Source organism: Maniola jurtina, chromosome 18 (genome assembly GCF_905333055.1).
Source record: "Maniola jurtina chromosome 18, ilManJurt1.1, whole genome shotgun sequence".
In the NCBI taxonomy this organism is placed as follows: domain Eukaryota; kingdom Metazoa; phylum Arthropoda; class Insecta; order Lepidoptera; family Nymphalidae; genus Maniola; species Maniola jurtina.
The window spans coordinates 10,176,643-10,197,503 of record NC_060046.1 but is presented as its reverse complement, the minus strand read 5'-3'; the positions used below and the strand labels follow the sequence as shown (position 1 = coordinate 10,197,503).

The following is a 20,861-nucleotide window of genomic DNA, read 5'->3' as shown; positions in this document are numbered from 1 at the left end:
AGAAAGGGTGAAAAGGTTTTCGTTTTCTGATATTTCAAAAGAAATACGATAGGTTAGAATTGTATCGAAGAGGGTAGTCTCTACCTCTCTGAAATGTAGAGCGATTTATAAATCGAATCAATTTAATCATACGATCCGATTATTGATAGGTTATGCGTTGTTTTTGCTAAAAAATAAAAATAGAAAACTGGGTGCTCTATATTTTTCCTAATAGGTATACCTACCAGTTAACCTTGTTCCAATCCCTATGGTAATAAAATCTAAAACATGAAAGAGATATTATCTTCCTAAAAGTAGACGTTATATAAATAGGACTATGTAGATATTATAGAATTACATTATCCTTTTAAAAAGAATATTATTTCCTAAAAACTTAAACGAAGTTATCATATTTATCTAGGTAGGTACATATAATCTTAGGAAAATGTATTCATAGGTAAATATTATTTTTCATTTCATAAGTAAGAGATTCATGTTCGAGGAACAATTAATTTAATTTATAGAGTACATTAAAGCCAGGGTAATCTAACAAAATAATAAATGGAAAACTAGAAGCGAAATTAAAATTAAACATCCACTACGCTACGGTCTCTTGTATAAAAGCACTAGAATAGATTGGATTTCATTTTTAATATGTCGACATTTCAGCCGTTTTCCAGTCTACTTTAATATTTAAGAGGGCTCACTCCGTCACTCGTTTCATACAATCGTAGTTCCAATTTGATTTGAATATTAAGCAACCAAAGTCCATGAAATTGTGCAGACATATTCTAGAAACTAATATCTATGTCTGTGGTTTTCCAGATTTCTGTTAAAATATTCGGTTTCAAAGTTACGCGGTCTTAAAAAATTTCATACAACTCTTTGATCCCCTGTAATTTTAAAACTACATATTTTTAGAAAAATCGAAAACACCACAGACACAGATATTAGTTTCTAGAATATGTCTGCAAAATTTCATGGACTTTGGTTGCTTAATATTGAAATGAAATTGAAACTACGATTGTATGAAACGAGTGACGGAGAGAGCCCTGTTAAGACTGGCAGCTTTACAGCGGCGACGCCTGTGAAATATTCAACAAGGACATCCGACGGTTTAGATCATTCTCGAAACCTGAACAAATACGAGTCAATTTCCTTGTAACTTGTACAATACTTTGTGAGTCGGAAATTGCGATCTCAGCGGTATAGTAAATGATTCTCTTAAAATTAAAAGGAGTTTCCAGGTTTTCCTGATTTTCCGGGATAAAAAGAAGTCCATGTCCGTCTCAGGGATGCAAACGATCTCTCTACTAAATATTATCAAAATCACTCAAAATTTAAATCTTAACTGTTGGGTCGTGAAGTGCTAGCAGACAGACAGACAGACACACTTTCGACACACAATATTAGTATGGATAGTATGGATATGGATTTAGATTATATTTCCAACGGATGACCCGTGAAAGATAACAGACGGACACACTTTTGCATCATCTTAGTATAAATAATTGTGAATCTCATGCTGTACCTACGGATCTTAGTATGAATAATTGTGGATCCGATGCTGTAGGTACTTGTCGGTGCCAATTAATATAATAATAGCCTCGTTAGTGGAACCCTGGTTTAATAAAGGTAGACGTAATATTATGAACACACGTCTGACTGAAATTAATAATAGAGCTGCTTGTTAGGCAAACAGACTGTTGAGTCACATCAACTGATAAATCCTGGCCGTTGTGCGTTATTAATATTAACTAACAAAATGTCGTCCGGAGTATTGAAATTAAATTCATTACCTTACGCAGTTTGTTGATCACGGTTACCTACTTAAATACGGAGCTTATTAATTAATATAGATTTTCTATACTGTATCTCTATATAAAATCAATTAATCATGGTAAGTTACCAAAGGACACAGTATGACAGGTACAAGGGTTTTTCAAAATTTTTGCCTTAAGTCACAAAAATGAAACAAAAATGAAGTGCATAACAAAAATGCATACCTTAACGAAGATATAACAAAAATGAAACATTAGAGCTGTGTCACACTACATATTATTTTGTCACTTTTTGAAATAACTATACTTTATCCACGGAGAGAAGTTAATATAGGGCTCCCTTTGTTATATAATCCCATACAAATGACAAAAACAAAAAGTCAGTAAGCAACCTTTTGAATGACCAGCCAATCACAAACCGCCTATGTTTTCCGTACTACTCTAACCCCAGAAACAAGTTAGTTACAGGAGAAATAGACAGTATGGAATTGGTTGGTTTTTGCTAATTTTACAAGAAATATGTCAGTTTATAACGGTTATATTATAACGTACCTACCTAAAATCTAGATTCAATCCAGTAACTGACGGTGTCGGTCGCTAAGCCAAACATCGTCTTTACAAGGAAACCGGTATAATGATTCAAGTGAATGAATCATGCGCGGTCAATTCAACAATCACTCGCTATGTATAATTGACGTTGGTATTTACGTAGGAAGAGAACGTTTTTGTGTACGTACATAACAAGTAACTAGATAGATGTATTAAAGAAACGCATAAAGAATCTGCTTTTATTCTTCTCCTCAGTTAGAATACCTAAACAAAGAAAACTTTCTTTCTATGGACACAACGTAATAGTCGAATTTTCTTTCTCATGAGTAGTCTTTGAAGATAAGATTTTAGGCAAATGGTTTCTAGGTCTATATGCTTTAGCCGTGATAGCTTAGTGGTTAGGACGTCTTCCTTCTATTTGGGAGATCGGGAGTTACATCCCGGGCACGCACTTCTGATTATTCGGAGTTTTACGCGTTTTAAGCTTTTAAATATCACTGGATTTAACGGTGAAGGAAAACATCGTGAGGAAAACTTCCATGCCTGAGACTTCTCAAAGGAGTGTGAAGTCTGCCAAGCCGCACTTTGGCAGCGTGTAGGACTATGACCAAACCTTTCTCATTTAGAAGACCCGTGCTCAGTAATGAGCTGATGGGCTGACCATGATGATGGGCTACCTGGGCTTTGCCTAGATATCCTTAATGAAAATATTCTGACTTTATTTCAAAGGTAGCACACGATCGATAGTCAATTTAGTGTACAACCTTTTTACCCCCGACCCAAAAAGAGGGGTGTTATAAGTTTGACATGTGTATCTGTGTATCTGTCTGTGGCATCGTAGCTCCTAAACTAATGAACCGATATTAATTTAGTTTTTTTTTTGTTTGAAAGGCGGCTTGATCGAGAGTGTTCTTAGCTATAATTCAAGAAAATTGGTTTAGCCGTTTGAAAATTATCAGCTCTCTTCTAGTTACTGTAACCTTCACTTGTCGGGGGTGTTATAAATTTTTAATTTACACTAACTTGTCAAAAGTCAAAATGTACGATCTATCGTAGGTATATAGGTGTATCTACATAACTGGTTTGTGTTGTTGAATGCCAGTGCGACATAAAAGCCAATTTGCCAAACCTCCATTAGGCAGTATAATCAATTAACCGGCTCCACCGGCTGCATGCCGTTATGTTACAGTTGCCTTGATTTGATACTAATTGATGGAATTCGGCATGTTACAACCATGGATACGATATTTACGTGTATAATAATGATCAACCCATTGCCGGTTCACTACTGAGCACGGGTTTCCTGTTAGAATGAGAATATCAGCTATTATTATGTACTCGTATATTAAATTAGTTCCACGAGAAGCTTTGTCTAGACTAAACTCTAGGCTATTCTCGAATAGGTAGCCTGCATGTTAGTACCTATAGTGTACACCTAGGTAAGTCTGTGTTGCAGACATAATAAATTCAAACTCTAAAGTTACATCGATAAAACAGTTCGTCGGTAAGCTGGCTATAGTCACGAAACGGAGGGTGGCCGACTTAATTAATGTTGAGTTTACCAACATGTTGTCATAGCGATGGAAAAACCACGGCTTTGCCATAAAGGTTTGGACAGATACGACGCGCGACGGCAGGGGTAACACGTGGCGGCAATGATATCAAGGTAGTAAAAAATAATAATATGGCCCCTACTAAACGCCATATTGAAATAAATAAAAAAATGAAAGTAACTATTAACTATTTGCTTTTGGACTATGAAATGATGTATCCCTGTCAAATTCCTACCGTTGCCATTTATGTCTGGTTTTGGAGCCTGAAATATGCAATGTTTAACGCAGTGTTAATAGCAGGCAAGCAGGCACACCCATTTATTACATACAATACTAGCTGATACCCGCGACTTCGTTCGCGTGGATGTAGGTTTTTTAAAATTCCCGTGGGAACTCTTTGATTTTCCAGGATAAAAAGTAGCCTATGTGCTAATCCAGGGTATAATCTATCTCCATTCTAAATTTCAGCCCAATCCGTCTAGTAGTTTTTGCTTGAAGGAGTAACAAACACACACACACACACACACACACACACATACAAACTTTCTCCTTTATAATATTAGTGTGAAGTGTGATACATGAAACTGTATGAAGGCGTGAGAAGCGTGTACAAACCGGGCTGCTACCGTTAGGCCCGATTTCTACCTAAGCGGAGCAGAGAGGAAATGCATATAATCCACCAATCAGACTTTAAAAGATGACGAGATGATTTTTTCACGTCATTTATTATGAATCTGATTGGTCGACTGAACACATCTCTTGTCCTCTCCGCTAAGGTGGATAACGGGCCTTGTGCGCTCCTGATGTGTTTCATACAGTCCCTATTGTATGACACGTTTCGCCGTCGCACATAATATGATTTGTCCAGACCCTAATTATTTGGTTTACCTTCTATTATGTACAGGTTGGTACGAGCAAGTGTGAGTTCTTAGAAAGTGCGGGCTTATACTGGGGTATATTGTGTACACAAGTATATACAGACTGTAATAGCTTTTGCCAAACCCCAAAAAGTTTGAGAGGATTAATTTTATGAGACATGGAATATTTGTTATGCTGAAAAAATTGTGTTATAGATACTGACGACATGGGAGTTGAAATTAGAACTCTCTCTATTTTTTTTAAACTCCCTACAAATGACTATTTCGCTTTTCATTTGTCTATTCCCCGGGAAAAATCTTTAAAACAGTTAAGCCGATTTTAACGGAATTTAACGCAAGCAGGTAGGGGATTATACAGGAAATCATCAAGGGTACTTTTTTCGTATATGTATAAAGAATTCCTACGGGATTTTTAAAAACCTCAATAATTTGCAGACACATAATGTTGTAAGGTAGCAAAAACAAAATCAACAGTGGAAAATTCGTAGACACAAGTTCACTTCTAAACGACTATAATATCAGTCATAACGTCTTCAACTTATTGTAAATAAAGTCCCACGGTTTTACTCGTCTCGAAAGTTTTGTGAAATTATATTCGCCTGTCTCGTTCAATACATTATCATGAATCATGATATTACGTTTGTACGCTTCAATTAGATAATCTCGCTGTGTTATAGATATTATAATGATATCATTGGGCATGTCATAGTATGTATCATGCTGAACTTCCGTTGTTAGTAATATTAGGAAGAGCTTACGGTTTCCTTACAGTTTAGTCAATTTTATAAACATTTCAGTACAATTCGGAACGTTGGAGTATCACTACCCATATTACGTATTATAAAATGTGAAAGTGTGTTTATTGCTTTATTGGTTGATGAACTTCAATCACGTCGCAAAACGGAGCAACGATTGGCGTGATTTTTTACACATATACAGTTAAAGACCTGAGGAGTGCCGTAGGCTACTTTATATCTCGGAAAATCAATGAGTTCCCACTGGATTTAAAAATCTAAATTCACGCGGACGAAGTCGCGGACATCAGGAAGTTAACAATAACTTGCTTTCCGTGTCTACTTAGGCACCAGCCTACTTTTATGTTAATTTGTCGCAAAAAAGTGTTTTTGTGTAAATTTGTGTGTGAACTGTGCATCTAATTAGGTAGGCACCTCTGTTTTAAGGGAAGTGTGTGTGCTAAAGAGCTAACTCATAAAAAAAACAATAACTAGTTAAGGCATCCAGAAAACCCTTATGTATAGGTAGGTAAGAGTAGATTATTATTTATGCATGTTATTATTTATATTATTTATGTATATATTTATTTGTGTATGTGTGTGTTATGTATTATTTATGTGCCTTAAAAGGCATAGTTTAATTGAGTCGAACTAAACTGAAAAGAAAATCTTTAAATCTTTACTCTACATACCGGCGCGTTGTACCTACCTACTTATTTACATAGTGCAAAAGACACAGCAGGTAAAATACTTAAATACCACTTAAAACTTCAAACATCTAAAGTGACTTAACAAGTTTACTCGTCACAAAGTTGTTAAACAAGATTTTGCACTAATGCTGCGAGCAGCGCGCTTTTACGCCTTTAATTTAAGATTCAGTAGAATGAATTAAGTGTATAATACGCGACATATCGAGATGGCAATCGGGGTATGAGGCGGGGGACACCCCGCAAACCCGCACGTCAAAAATCATGGTCGATAGAAGTTTATGTCTATTTTACAGGAAAAATAAAACCAATGCTTTAAATAATACCCATATAGTTTAATTTGATAATAACAATTATAAACCTTCACAAACAAACTTAGTTTTGCGTATCGTTAAAAAAAGTGATTCCCGCTTTACTTCTTTTGTAATACGGGACCCTCGGTGCGCGAGTCTGACTCGCACTTGGCCGGGTTGTTTCGCTTTCTTTAAATAAATCCAAACTAATTCATAATATCCATTACCCGTTTTTTATAAAATTTGATAGAGACATAGCTTGCGTCTCGCTACCGGAGACTAACATACCTACAGGTAGGCTATGTTGTCTCTACCACATTAAACGTATAGACTATGAAAAGTTAACAGACAGACAGAAATCCACACTTTCGCATTTATATGTATAAGGATGTAATATTAATTAGTATGGAAATGGAAAATATTAAAACTATGTTTTTATAGTTCTTATTACCGCTGAGTGCAATGCTAATCAGGTTTTAAATAAGTAAATATTTACTAAAGGCATAAGCAAGTGCATCTAAACCCAGTCAGCGGAACAGTGAGACAGCCAAGAAATTGAATATTCTCACGCACGTGCAACTAATCATGTATTATTAAAACATTAATTAAAAGTACCTATCGATTACCGTTTGTGGGTTGTAGTAGACTAAGAGCCAGTGCGTGCCAGACCTTCCTTATTTTATAAAAGCTAAAAGTTTATCTGCGTATTGGCACCAACACAGGGAGAATTAATGATCAGCGGTTCAGGGTTAATCTTTAAATTATGGACTAAACTCATACTTTTTACATGACAGTTGACACAAGAGCTACAACGGCAAGTGAGATCTCAAAATGTGTAGCTAATACTCCAAAAAAAAAATTCAAAATATTTTTATTTAATTAACCTTTTACAAGTACTTTTGAAGCATCCAGTGCATCTACCACTGGTTCGGAATGCCTTTCCTACCGTGAAGAACCAGCAAGAAACTCGGCGGTTGCTCTTTTTAAAGATTTGATATAATACAATAGTTTGCCATGTATAAAAGTAACTGAAGGCTCGCGCATTGCTGGAGCGAGCTGCAGGTCAAATCTACGCTTTTTTATCATTTACACAATTGGTCCAAAATTGGTCGCGGATTGAACTTCTAAAAGATTATACCCATTCCCACAAAATGAATTTTGGACCTTCCTGAGGCGGAGCGTAGGAGTCAGAAGCCTGTTACAATGTCTAGTTAGCCTATTATGTAGACCACCAATTTGCTTGTAACTAAGGATATTTTGTCTTACAAAAATAATGTGGACTCGTGTTGTTTCTGGCGATTTTTAATCAGGATATTGCCCTTAACGTTGAACCTTTCAAAATTCAAATAATATTATGACCAAATGTACTAAACAAGGCACCTGCGTTGCATCAGTGTATTTTTATCCTCTCTTAATGACTCATGGAGTTATAATCCCCGGCTGAAGGCATTTATTCTCAGAACTGGTCAAACTGCAGTCACGAGATAACTTATAAAATACAGAAGTGTAAAATATTTATGTTTTAATTACTTACCTACTGGTGTGTGTAATCCTAGTGATGCAGGGCGTAGATTTAGAGAATTCGGAAAACTGGAAAAACTCCTAAGTATTTTAATTGCAGTTAATTCAGTTATTCAGGCTCATTCAGTTGTACACAATTTCTAAACAATTATCCACCAAAATTAATATAATCAATTCTATCTGTAATCTGTTGACAAGTTGCTAGGCAACGGTGCTATTTGTTAAAAGTTGTAGGTAGGGTCTATTTAGGTAGAGTGTTAAAATTATCACAGAATGTGTACTTAGTTCTATTAATGCTATAACAACAAATAAAAAACCATAAAATTAAGAAAATTAAAAAGTGTTATTTCTTATACCTATGATCAACGATGGTACGAAGCGAATCCGACACTTGACCGATTTTTTATTTTACAAATAACGTTCTAAAGCGCGAATTAAATAAAATAGCGCAGTAGTAAGCATCAATGCTTTTTGCATGTTTGGGGTACGTTCGATTCTGTAAGTAGGTATAATCTATACATATAATAAAATTGTAGAAAAGTGGTGTCTGTTCTGTACAATGGAAATATATAAAAAAAAAGTAGCAGGGGTTGTTATTATATCGATGCCGAACCCGAAATTGTAATTAATTTTTTTTTTGTCTATTTGTCTGTGTGTTTGTGCACGCTAATATCAGAAACGGCTTATTCGATTTAGATACGGTTTTCACTAATATATTGTAGTAAGCTTCACTTAACATTTAGTGTTTATTTCATGTCAATCGGTTCATAAATAAAAAAGTTATGTCAATTTAAAGAATCACGGCGAACATTTTTAACGTACAGACAGAGTATATGCTGCCCGAAAAGTCACTATTCCACGCGAACGAAGTCGCGGGCACAGCTAGTACCTAATATAGTATATAATATAGGATACAATTGAGCAAGATCCTAAGTAATCGATTTCATGCAGTATCAACATACATTTTCTTCTGAGTGCAAAACATACTGATGAATATACATACACACACCTTAGCAAACGATAAACATTTTCACAATGCACTTTAGCTGTTTGCCTGTTTACAAAGCACTCCATCTGCCCTAACATATCAACGGGCATACTTGCTACATTTATTTCTTGCGAGGGTTGATGCTTGATAATGGTTTTTAGGTCATCGTGGTCATGTTTCATATGAAAGTAGACTTTAATAATAAAACAAACAATCCGATCGATAACAAAGTAAGTTAATAAAAACTTAAATCTTGTATTATGTGAAATTATGTCTCTGTTGCCTTTCATGGCCCATCAGCTTAACCAATTTTAAAGGATACAGGAATAACAATGTGGGGATAGGTAACTTAGTGCCCGGAAAATCGAAGAGCTCTCATTTAATATTTTATGCCGTGATTATAGGCATCTTGGCACGAAGAGTCGGCTACCGGAAACTATAGATTTTTATAAAATTTCCACAAGTCTAGGGCGGGCGGGAACAGCCGAGTGACTGAAATGCGATTTTTATCGATAAAATAGAGTTAAATACCTCATGGTTCAGTATTTACTTCCTTTAAATATACATATTAGCTTTCTTTACATCTACAAAAATAGGTTTATTTTCCCGGGACAAAATTATTCTAAGTATATAATATTATAGATCCTAATATACTCGTAATATTATAATGTGAAAGTGTGCATGTTTGGATGTTTGTTACTCAATCACGCAAAAACTACTGGACGGATTTGACTGAAATTTGAGAGATAGATTATACCCTGGATTAACACATAGGCTACTTTTTATCCCGGAAAATCAAAGAGTTCCCGCGGGATTTTGATAAACGTAAATCGACGCGGACGAAGTCGCGGGCTTCAGCTAGTATTATATAAGAATCCGGCTATAATCACGTGTTTAGTTGACGTTAGCCTGACTAGTTCTTAATGGATTAATAATGGAAATCTCTCACGACGAAGCGAAAAATCGTAGGTCTATGGTTTAAACACTAAAATACCGAAATATTTCTGCCAAGAAGTCACAAACAGACACAATTTCAGCTTTAATATGTTTTAGTATTGATTATATAATCCATACTTAACATCCATTACCTAAGTTGGATAATATTTTTTTTATATATCGTAATTTTATTATTATCGCGCTTTGCGCTATAAAAGTCTGCAATATTGTGTTGTAAGAACTAAAAATAGTTCCCCTACACGTTCCTGCCTTTCTATCCCTAGCACAAAAAGACTACTTATCTGTGACGGCCCTTATAATAAATTAGGCGGAAAACGACGTGCGTCTGCATTTTGTTGTAAAGCAAGCAACTATGGAAATTCGACTCTGCTGTCTATAAAATAGAGTTAACATTTCTCTGTTGAATGTATCGTCATGTCCACTTCACACAATAATTTGGATGTACGAGTTGTACGTTCTTTGCGACAAATGAACGTCTTAAAAACTAGGTATGTGTTGAGAGCAAGGCAGTTTTGAGCGGAACCTTTTTTACAACAACGATTATCTTCACATAAATAGTTGACCTGGGACTCACGATTATCAACTTTACAGCTCAATAGTTTTAATGGTTACTTGTTTTAATACAAATTACAAAATCTTAAAAAGGGAGTAGGTAGGTAACGAAAATCGGAAAATGATCTTGCAATACTTATTTGACCGAGGTCTATGTGGGCTTGAAGACTTGGTCACACAAATCGCGTTGCCGACACGTGAAGGCAACGTCTGGTAGACGGATTCTAGAGGAATGGAGTAGTCAAGGATTCTGTATAAATGTTAGTAATCTTAAAACTATTTATCTTTGATCCTAAAACTATATGTAAGACGGATTGGTCAGCACATGCACCATATGACAATGGTTTCGGTACTCACAATCAAACCTGTCAGAGGATGCCATTAGTATCAGCTAGCCCTTTAGAACTACAACTCGTCTTGAAGGTTACAAGAGGTAGTCAAGTAGTCGTATTGCCTAATTAGCAGACCGTTAACTGTTCCTTAGAGAACATTAGACTCGTTTATATTGCTTATGGCGCTATTAAAGTGTTGTTTAAGATCATTATTATGAAGTTATTATGATACTTGTTAAAGTTACTACACTAAATTGTATGTATTCTGAAGATGTTTTAACTTTGACACCTTGCTGGCAAAATTTCTCGAGATTTTATGCAGGTTTCTTTATGTGAACTTGGGTTTTGCAAATTAGATGTTATTCTTCAGAATATAGCGGCAACAGAAATATACAATCTGAAAATGTGAACTCTCTACTTATTACGATTCATGAGATACACTGTGCTGACAGACAGATGGATGGACGGACAACGAAGGCTTAGTAATTTGGTCCCGTTAGCACCCTATAAGTACGGAACCCTAAAAATTGGTGCGAAAGTATTGAATCACACTGTCACACTAATTTTATAAAGGCGAAAGTTTGTGTGTATGTATTACTCCTTCACGCAATAACTAGCAGACGGATTTGGCTGAATTTGGAGTGGAGATAGATAATATGCTGGATTAGCATATAGGCTACTTTTTATCCCGGAAAATCAAAGAGTTCCCACGGGATTTCGAAAAACCTAAATCCACGCGGGCGAAGTTGCGGGCATCGGCTAGTACATGCATAAAGGCGACATCAGGCCACAGATCAGGCTATTTCCTCGTATAATATAACACCTATTTATACCCTTTTATCTACGTTCGCCCGGATGCGGTAAAAAGAGGAGATCCTTACGCCACATGTGTGAACGCGTTCACACTTCCCAGCTTCAAAGCGGGTGTCAGTCCATATTATAATAGTGATATCTTATAAATAGCTTTTTAGTGCAGCTTATTAGCACGAAATACAAAGCATAGAGCTGGTAATTTTATCCTGCTATTGCAAATGCAATGCAGGCATTCCCAACCAGTTAAGTAAATGCATTTGACGATTCAAAAGTACTTGTAAAAGTTTAATTGAGTAAAAAATATTTTGATTTCATTCAATTTGAATGCTTACAAAATAAGTTAAATAGAAAAGTAAATCATAGTAATTCAGGATTCAAAATCATTTGTTAATATTTATTTGAATAAAATCTTTCTATTTCTAATGACGAAAACTCTGGGGCAGCCGCTTAAAAATATTGAAGCTTTTTAGCAATAGTTACCAGATACGATATATATACGTACAATTTATTAAGTTGTGCTGGAGCGTTGGGCTTTGGTGTAGTATTTAACTACCTGGTGTCTCCTGGTTAGTCCTCATAGTGAAAATATTTCTTACCAATCAATAAATTTTAGCTACAAGCTAGTTCGAACTTGCGTTTTATAAAAATAAAAAAGTATTTATAGTGAAAGATAAAAATATTACTTACCCTATTTAGACCGATACACCGTAAACACTATCATCATATTAAACATCGCAACCTATCGCCGGCCCACTACTGAGCACAGGTCTCTCTCAGAATAAAAGTATTGTGAATGACCTATGTGAATATTATGGGAAGCTCTGAAACACGCAGGTTTCCTCACGATTTTTCTTTCACCGTTAAAACAAGTGATCGAGTTTTGGACCATCTGAATCGGAGACAGAAAGTAGACGCTATATAGCCAAAACCACAAAACCTATACGCCCTTTTTATGAGGAAATCTACAGACGAATAAGGCCCAAAGCCGTTCAGACGTACGTCACAATGCGGATATAAATGTATGTAATAGTTTCCCAAGATTCAGTCAAGCCTGAGGGTGTTGGTTAGTAAAATCGAAACCGTGTAAGTACCTAAGGCTTAAGGCGTAGTTTCGTAAATCATACGCAATATACCTAGATACAATGTTACGAAGCCTAACAAACTTTGTTGTTTCCAACTTGCAGCTATTTGAATAACGTCTTCCTCGATTATCTACAATCTTTTGTGATTTGTTTACCGACTAGTTTAAGTTGAATTAACACCAGCTTAATCCATACTAATATTAAATGTGAAAGTGGGTCTGTCCGTCTATCCGCCAGCTTTTCTTGACGAAAGATCAGAGATAGCTTACATCCCGGAGAAGGTCATAGTTTTGTATCTCGGAAAGTTTAGTTCCCATAGGATTTTTAGAACCCAAATCCAGGCGGTGGGTCTCGGGAATCATCTAATATTAATGCGAAATGCATCTAGCAGAAATGCCTTTGCGAAAGTGTGTCATTCTGTCCCAGCTGTCTTTTCACGGCCCAGTAGGGATAGTTTACATCCCGGAGACGGACGCAGGCTCCTTTTTATCCCGGAAACGAATCTAATCAATCAAAAAGTTGTCACGGGATTAAAAAACCTAAAGCCATATGGATGAAGTCGCGGGCATTAATTTAAATTCAAATTCAAAATGTTTTTATATAGTATAGTGTGTATTAAATAATGAATTTATCCCTATTCCATTCCATTCCAATTAATTCTCCGTCAAACTAAATTTACTTTACAATCCTTTAAGATTTATTTGTATACCAGTCTAGACCTAGATTATATTCTTAGCCTATGGCCCCTAGTTCTTGCTTTCTTGGGTCAAGTTAGAGGGATATTATATTTTGCTTAGTGACCCAAATTCATAATACTTGATTTTTACTTTTTCTACTAACGGTATGTGTCCTTGATACACATACCGTTAGTAGAAAAAGTAAAAATAATGTAATAATAATATTAGTTTATTTTATTGTTTTTTTTTTGTGTTTTACTAATTACTAATATATTTTATTTGAATTATCTACTTATGTTTTTTTTATTTTTCTTTTGTTTTATTTTGTTCGTTTCTTTTGTTTACAGGCGCTGCTCATTAGGCCAGTTGTTTTAGCGACGAGTTTTTTTTAATTTCCTTCATGGTAGCCACTTGTAAGTTTTTTATTTCATTTATTATTATTTTATTTTATTTTATTTTATTTGTGTTTTTTTCTTAAGTAGGCAACGTATAGGTACGTAATAATATAGGTATATAATACATATCTTTGATAAAGCATCTTTAAAATGTTGCACAAAAAATCACTCGCTCTTTTATCTTGTTTCATATCATAAATGCGAAAGTGTGTGTTATTTGTTGTTTTGTCCTTCAATCACGTCGTTTGTTTTTGTTTTAATGCCCGGGGAGACGAATTGGGCAACTGTATTCTATAATGTCTCCTCAGGTATTTTTAATCAATAAATAATAATATCATCAAAATATTTCACAAATAAAATATGGAAGAAGAGAACAGTCGTGTAGTTTTAAATTAGAACAACTGCAGCATGATAGGACAACTTTAATTGCAATTAAACTCAGTCAGTTATGAAAAACGTAGTTGAAAACAAACTAATTAAAACATTTTGCAATAGCATCGTTGTAGGAGCTTCTAGGTATTTAACCTCTTTTTACGATGTTCGTGAAAAACAAGTGGCACGTTTTCTTCGCTTTTTATCATCCGTGAAGGGAGAAGCAATTTCGAAGCCACGTTTTGGCGAGGCGATAGAAAAAAGAATGGCGTTGTAACGTGAACTGAAATTGAATGTATGTCACGTAATGTTACTTAGTTTAGTATCATAAGTTGATTACGTTTTTTTCACGATTATTAACGCGAATTCTGAAGTTTTTTTTGGGTACATTACGAAGAAGAGTGGTACAATCGATCACCTCATGGTACAAGGTCAAATGTATGTAGATTGCTGGTAGAATACAAACACGATATGTCTTACTCGAATCCCCTTTATTACTAATACTTACAGGCTAACAATATATTCTTAAACTACTGCACCTCACAGATGGCAAGTCCACGTGGTTATTCCCTAACTAGATGGACGGATTTAAAAAAATTCGCAAAGAAACGCCTTGCACGTATATTGCCGCATGCAAAATTCGCTAGAGGGAGATTATAATTTAAGCTCTGGTTTCCTCCAAAAGCGGTGCCATCATGTAGCGGCCATAATACAGCGGTGAATGACGTCACTAGAACGTTGTCTATGTAAACAATATGGCGCGGTTTCCTAGATAACGGTAATTGACACCGTAACGTCAAAAAGCGGTACCGCCATTTGCATGACGGCCGTCTTGTCGATGTCGAAGTGTCTGTCAACGTTTTTTTCGTAGCGGTGAAGGTATTTTCAAGCGTAATATTAATTTGCGTGCCATTTTAAAATATTTATTGTTCAAAATGAGTTTCATCAACTGGACCAGCGAGGATGATGAAACTTTAATTGATTTTGTGCGGGTTCATGATGTGCTATATAATGTAAAATATAAAGACTAGACTATTTTCGTCTTCTGATGATTGTTCATCTTCCAAATATACGAGTAACGCTAAATCAAGTTCGTCCATTTTCAACCATTAACACGTATTTTGTGGTCTGTTCACCGTAATAAAACGGTTTAATGCAGTCTCGAACACTCCACATGTTTACGGCCGTCTTTTTGCAATCATCTTATTGCGTCCGTTTAAAAACGGCACCGCTGTTGGAGGAAACCATAGCTTTACTGTCAAGACAAGAGTGAACGAATGTTATGCCCTTTGCTGATCAACGATGGGGAGACTGGCTAAAGAAACAGTGAATTTGTGTTTTGTGTGTAAAAAACAAATCACAAGCCGATGTACGTGCCAACTGCCAAGTGCCAACGGTCGTTGAATGAAGGATGCAATAAGACCGTGTAATATAAAAGTGACTGAGAAGGAAAGTGACCCTGGCCTAAGCCGGGACGAACGTTAAGAAAAAGGTTAACCATGTAACATGATTAATTTCTCTTTCCCCTCCAAAGCTGAACGTCCTAGCTAAAGACGAATTATAAAACCGATTATGACACGTTGAATTGTGTTCCAAAGAAGTTATAATACGTTTATATTCCAAACTAGCTGATGCCCGCGACTTGGTCCGCGTGGATTTAGGCATTTTAATATCCCGTAGGAACTCTTTAATTTTCTGGGATAAAAAGTAGACCATAGTTTAATCTAGGGTATAATCTATCTCCGTTGTTCCAAATTTCAGCCAAACCTGTCCTGTAGTTTTTGCGTGAAAGAGTAACAAACATACACTCAAACTTTCGCCTTTATAATGTTAGTGTGATATAGGTAAATGATATAGTAGGTAAGTAAGTATAGTTACGTAGTACTATTATAATTTTATTCTGTGATACCTACCTACCGGGCCTACCGGTACCGGGGGTTACCGGGGTGATGTGCCTACCGGGAAATCGCTAGGTCACGGTATCACGCCAAGTCATAAGTAAAGTAACACCATGCAAAGCTGAGCGTCAAGGCCGCACCTACCCACGCCTTGACCGCCGGAAATCGGGACACGACATGTGAGGTGGAACCATTGATTTTAGAAGCGCCCGGTGGAACTGTCAATTATAGCTGCGTAAAGGTCATAGAGGCATAAAAGCACTGCTTATCATAACTCAATGCTTCTTTTCATTATGACCTGCCAGGTTAAAAAAGTTGCTCCTACCTAAATGCATTTAGAGCCTCAATAGCTCAACCGGTAAAAGAGTGGACTGAAAACCGAAAGGTCGACGGTTCAAACCCCGCCCGTTGCACTATTGTCGTACCTACTCCTAGCACAAGCCTGACGCTTAGTTGGAGAGGAAAGGGGAATATTAGTCATTTAACATGGCTAATATTCTTTGAATAAAAAAAAAAATGCCTACCCAGTCTTTACACCCTATGCAAGCCACTCTCATTAGTATACCTACTAGGTACTTATTAGGTTCTTCTATACTAATTTAAGAAGCTGTGATAGTTAGTAGTTATACTTCCTTTTGGTTTTGCCGTAGTCGGGTAATAAATAAAATATGTTACATCCAGCTACAGATTCTTCACCACCGGGCTCGGTGTATCAAAAATTTAACAGGCGTGTCGGGTTTCGCGACTTAATTTCATCGAGGGTCGTTGACAGTGAACTTTCGATATTCGGCACTCTATTTACACTATACGACTAAGTAGATGTTACGACTGCGATACGATATCGGTTTATTTATTGACTATCGAACTAAATTCAGAGCTGCTCAACGTTCGTAACGCTTCAACGTGGCTAATTCTGTTATTTATAGGTCTAAATTGTATGCTGTCATTTTTCGCATAAAGCATATAAAATGGAGAGCAATATGATTAGACCTGTCACTTTAATGAGTCCAAATTCGACTGTCATCTATATGCCATCAATGGCCAATGTTCACTTCACATCACCATCATCGGACTAATGGTACCATAATCATTTATTGGCCTCCAAACCAAACGTGTGTAAAATTTAAACTCAATTGGACAATCGGAAGTAGCCAAAAATTTGGTCCAATATCTGAGGGAATTGGAAAATTCTGTTCCAATGACAACATACGAACAAGGCATCCAAAGCTTTTATGAAGAAATTCGTCGTATCGTATATATCTAAAAGTCCCTGTTAACTTGAACATAATTCGAAAGGGCTCTGGGTTGGGAATATTACTTGTTCCTATTGTGTGGTTTATGGGCCAATGATCTTTATTAATTTAGCCTGCGAATTCAACCGCGTCGAGTAAGGTTTTTTTTTATTCCCGTACTCTGTACAAACTCTTTTGTTTTTCCGGGATTAATAGTAGCCTAGGAGGGATCTCCTTACATAATTCTCTACCTACCTATTAAAACAACATGAAGACGTCATCTAGTCCAAAGAAGTCGTGAAATCCTCCAAATGAAACAAGTTATAAAAGTCGGAAGCGCAAAAACATGTTTTATATGTATCTCGGTTATGGGAAAGTGTTAAAACCGTGGGACATCAGTCATCACCTGCGCTAAAGATTGGAAACTAGATATTGTTATATGTACACATATGGTATTTTGTGGTTTTTTAAATACGCTTTTCTATTCGACGATAATTTAGGCATTGACTGCGACCTCACCTGATGGTAAGTGATGATACTAATATAGCCTAGCAGCTGACATTGTTAGGTAAGTAATCAATTGCATCATCTATCGATCGTTGCTATTTGTAAAAAATTGAATGGTCTTTTTAACAACAATAAACTTATCAACAGATTACGAATAGGTTGATTATTATTATACAAATATTATTAAGGCGAAAGTTTGTGTGTATGTGTGTGTGTATGTTTGTTACACCTTCATGCAAAAACTACTCGACGGATCTGGCTGGGAATGGAGATAGATAATATCCTGGATTAGCACATAGGCTACTTTTTATCCCGGAAAATCAAAGAGTTCCCACGGGATTTCGAAAAACCTAAATCCACGCGGGCGAAGTTGCGGGCATCGGCTATTTACTATTAATTTCGGCTGTTAGATGTAACGAGCAACCTGAAAGATATGTGGTATTTATTATTAAGCCCTTACAGGTGTCTATGCAGTATCATTACGAAATGCTAAATCGTTTGGCATAACAGCTTTGTTGTATGGTGGCAATTACCCACGCGTATCGGCATCTATTTACAAGTGTAAATTAAAATTTAAAACACCCTCGACAAGTGAAGGTTACAGTAACTAGAAAAGAGCTGATAACTTTCAAATGGCTGAACCGATTTTCTTGGATTATAGCTAAGAACACTCTCGATCAAGCCACCTCTCAAACGAAAAAAAACTAAATTAAAATCGGTTCATTCGTTTAGGCGCTACGATGTCACAGACAGATACACAGATACACACGTCAAACTTATAACACCCAACTTTTTGGGTCGGGGGTTAAAAAGAAGATTGAAACGGCATCTATTAGGTAGGCGCGCTCCAACTATCATTTGTCACTCATCACTCATATTACTCTTACTTTTAGGTCTCTCCAGAGTAATTTTTTTCTTGACAATGTCATTGTTAAATTTCCCACACTTAGTAGGCAAGAGTTCTTAGGATATGAACGTGTAGGTAATGTAACAAAGCAGGTCGACCGTGTCAAGGATACGACATGTTCCAGTTTCTAGGGTTACTTGTTCTAACCGGATTAGCAAGTTATACGTGAGTATCCTATTATGTTCTAGCGGCAGAAGATTAGTGTGGGAATCGAATCTTGAGTAGGGAGATGAGAGAACATTGAAATGTTATGTGGAGAGACGGTGCTTTCGGTTTAGTTTTCTAGTGCCATTTTATACCTACTATACCTACTTGTTAGCTGGATATTTGTAAGTAAATAATCCCCTTTTATACCCTTTCATATTATGATACCCCACTTGGTATAGTTATCTTAGTTTGAAAATTGAAACACTTTTAATTTTTTTTAAATGATGTAACCACAAATTTGCGGTTTTCAGATTTATTCCTGTATTTGTGCTATAAGACCTACCTACCTGCCAAATTTCATGGTTCTAGGACAACGGGAAATACCCTATAGGTTTCTTGACAGACAGACAACAAAGTAATCCTATAAGGGTTCCGTTTTTCCTTTTGAGGTACGGAACCCTAAAAATTGCAATATTTTATATTCACAAAAAATGTTAAAATCATAATTAGGAGCTCAGTCCCCGCTTGTCTTAATTAAAGCAGGGGTCAACAACCGAGCAAGCTGGACAATTTGGGACTTTTAACAATTGTCCTTTGTTTAATCCAACTATATTCTAGGTACTGCTCTAAATTTACCACTACCCAGTATCCATACTAACATTTGTGCGTTTTACGAAGTTAGGTACGTAAGAAGTATATAGGTAATATGCTTTTAAGCAATTAAATATCACTTGCTTTAACTGCGAAGAAACATCATGAAGAAACTTGCACTACTGAGAGTTCTCCATAATGTTGTCAAAGGTGTGTGAAGTTTGCCAATCCGCATACCGCTAATTTGTGAAGAGAACCATGCTAATAGGCCGATGATAGATTGATCATGGTGATGACGATACCCATACCTACTAATTTTACTAATGCGAATGTCTGTCTGTCTATCTGTTACATTTTGAGTTTTGACGGACCATCGTTAAACCGAATATGACAAAAAACACCCACAGAGATAGCCTGCGTCCCGGCGATGGACGGAAATTTTGTCCCGGAAAATCAAAGAGTTCCCGTGGGATGTATTTTAATAACTTAAATCCTTGCGGACAAAGACAAGGGAATTATCCAGTACCTACCCATATATTTATTTTTCTCCTTCTTGTCTAATATTTCTTCTCAGAAACTACTTCAAATAAAACCGTATTGCATAAAGACGTATCAGTTAATGGAGTTTAACTTGTCCCCGCCCGCGTAACCGATATACATCTCGAGTTAATTGGACACAGCATTGTTGGAGAATTGTGTCGCCGCTTAGATGCACTAAGGAGGTTACTGACTTTCAAAGCTTATTGAGTCCCTACCGAAGATCGCTACCCATATTATAAAATTAAATGTTAATGTGTTTGTTTGTTGGGTTATAAGTTTGTTGGTTTGTCCTTCAATCACGTTGCAACGGAGCAACGGATCGATGTGATTATTGCATTCCTTTTTTTTTTAAAGAATTTCCCCTTTCCCCTCCAACTAAGCCTTAAGCTTGTGCTAGGAGTGGGTACGACAATAGTGCAACAGGTGGGGTTTGAACCGCCAACCTTTCAGATTTCAGTCCGCTCCTATAACCGTTGAGCTATTGAGGCTTTTGCATTGTTATCGTAGAGAGTGACAGAGCTACTTTTCAACTCGAAAAATATGTAAAAGAATTCCTAAGGAATTTTTAAAATCCTAAATCTAGACTAGACTTCTAGTTCTAAACACATAAATACGTTGCTTGTGGTTTTCTAACAGATACCTATGTGTATCGAATTCTTTCTGTATGATTGAGTTGTTAAAAATAATACGGCGAAACGCTTTTCTGGTTGGTTTAGGTAGGTATTAAAAAGTAACTATTGTAAGTAACTATTGTACCTAGTATACTTACTGTATATTGTATTTCCATGAATTTACCGCATATTTCTTAGTTAGTTCAAAATATATATTCCAGGTAATATACAGTTTCCCGTGCACCGTATAACTTCGTTTCCTGCA

General features: G+C 36.2%; 1 protein-coding gene and 1 long non-coding RNA gene across 2 annotated transcripts in view; one reads left to right on the top strand and one right to left on the bottom strand.

The window, feature by feature from the left end:
* The window catches only part of LOC123874496 (tumor necrosis factor, alpha-induced protein 8-like protein 2 A), a 41,775-nt gene that overhangs the window by 7,585 nt on the left and 13,329 nt on the right, over positions 1 to 20,861 (top strand). Inside the window, exon 2 of the mRNA XM_045919886.1 lies at positions 13,744 to 13,809. Within this exon, the coding sequence (XP_045775842.1) occupies positions 13,797 to 13,809 (13 nt within the window). The 5' untranslated portion in view covers positions 13,744 to 13,796. The remainder of the gene's footprint in view (positions 1 to 13,743; positions 13,810 to 20,861) is intronic.
* LOC123874498 lies at positions 2,769 to 19,678 on the bottom strand. The gene is made up of 3 exons (XR_006797937.1): positions 19,626 to 19,678; positions 18,625 to 18,629; positions 2,769 to 2,843 (listed from the first exon to the last, which is right to left on the bottom strand). It is a non-coding gene; the product is annotated as an uncharacterized LOC123874498 (long non-coding RNA).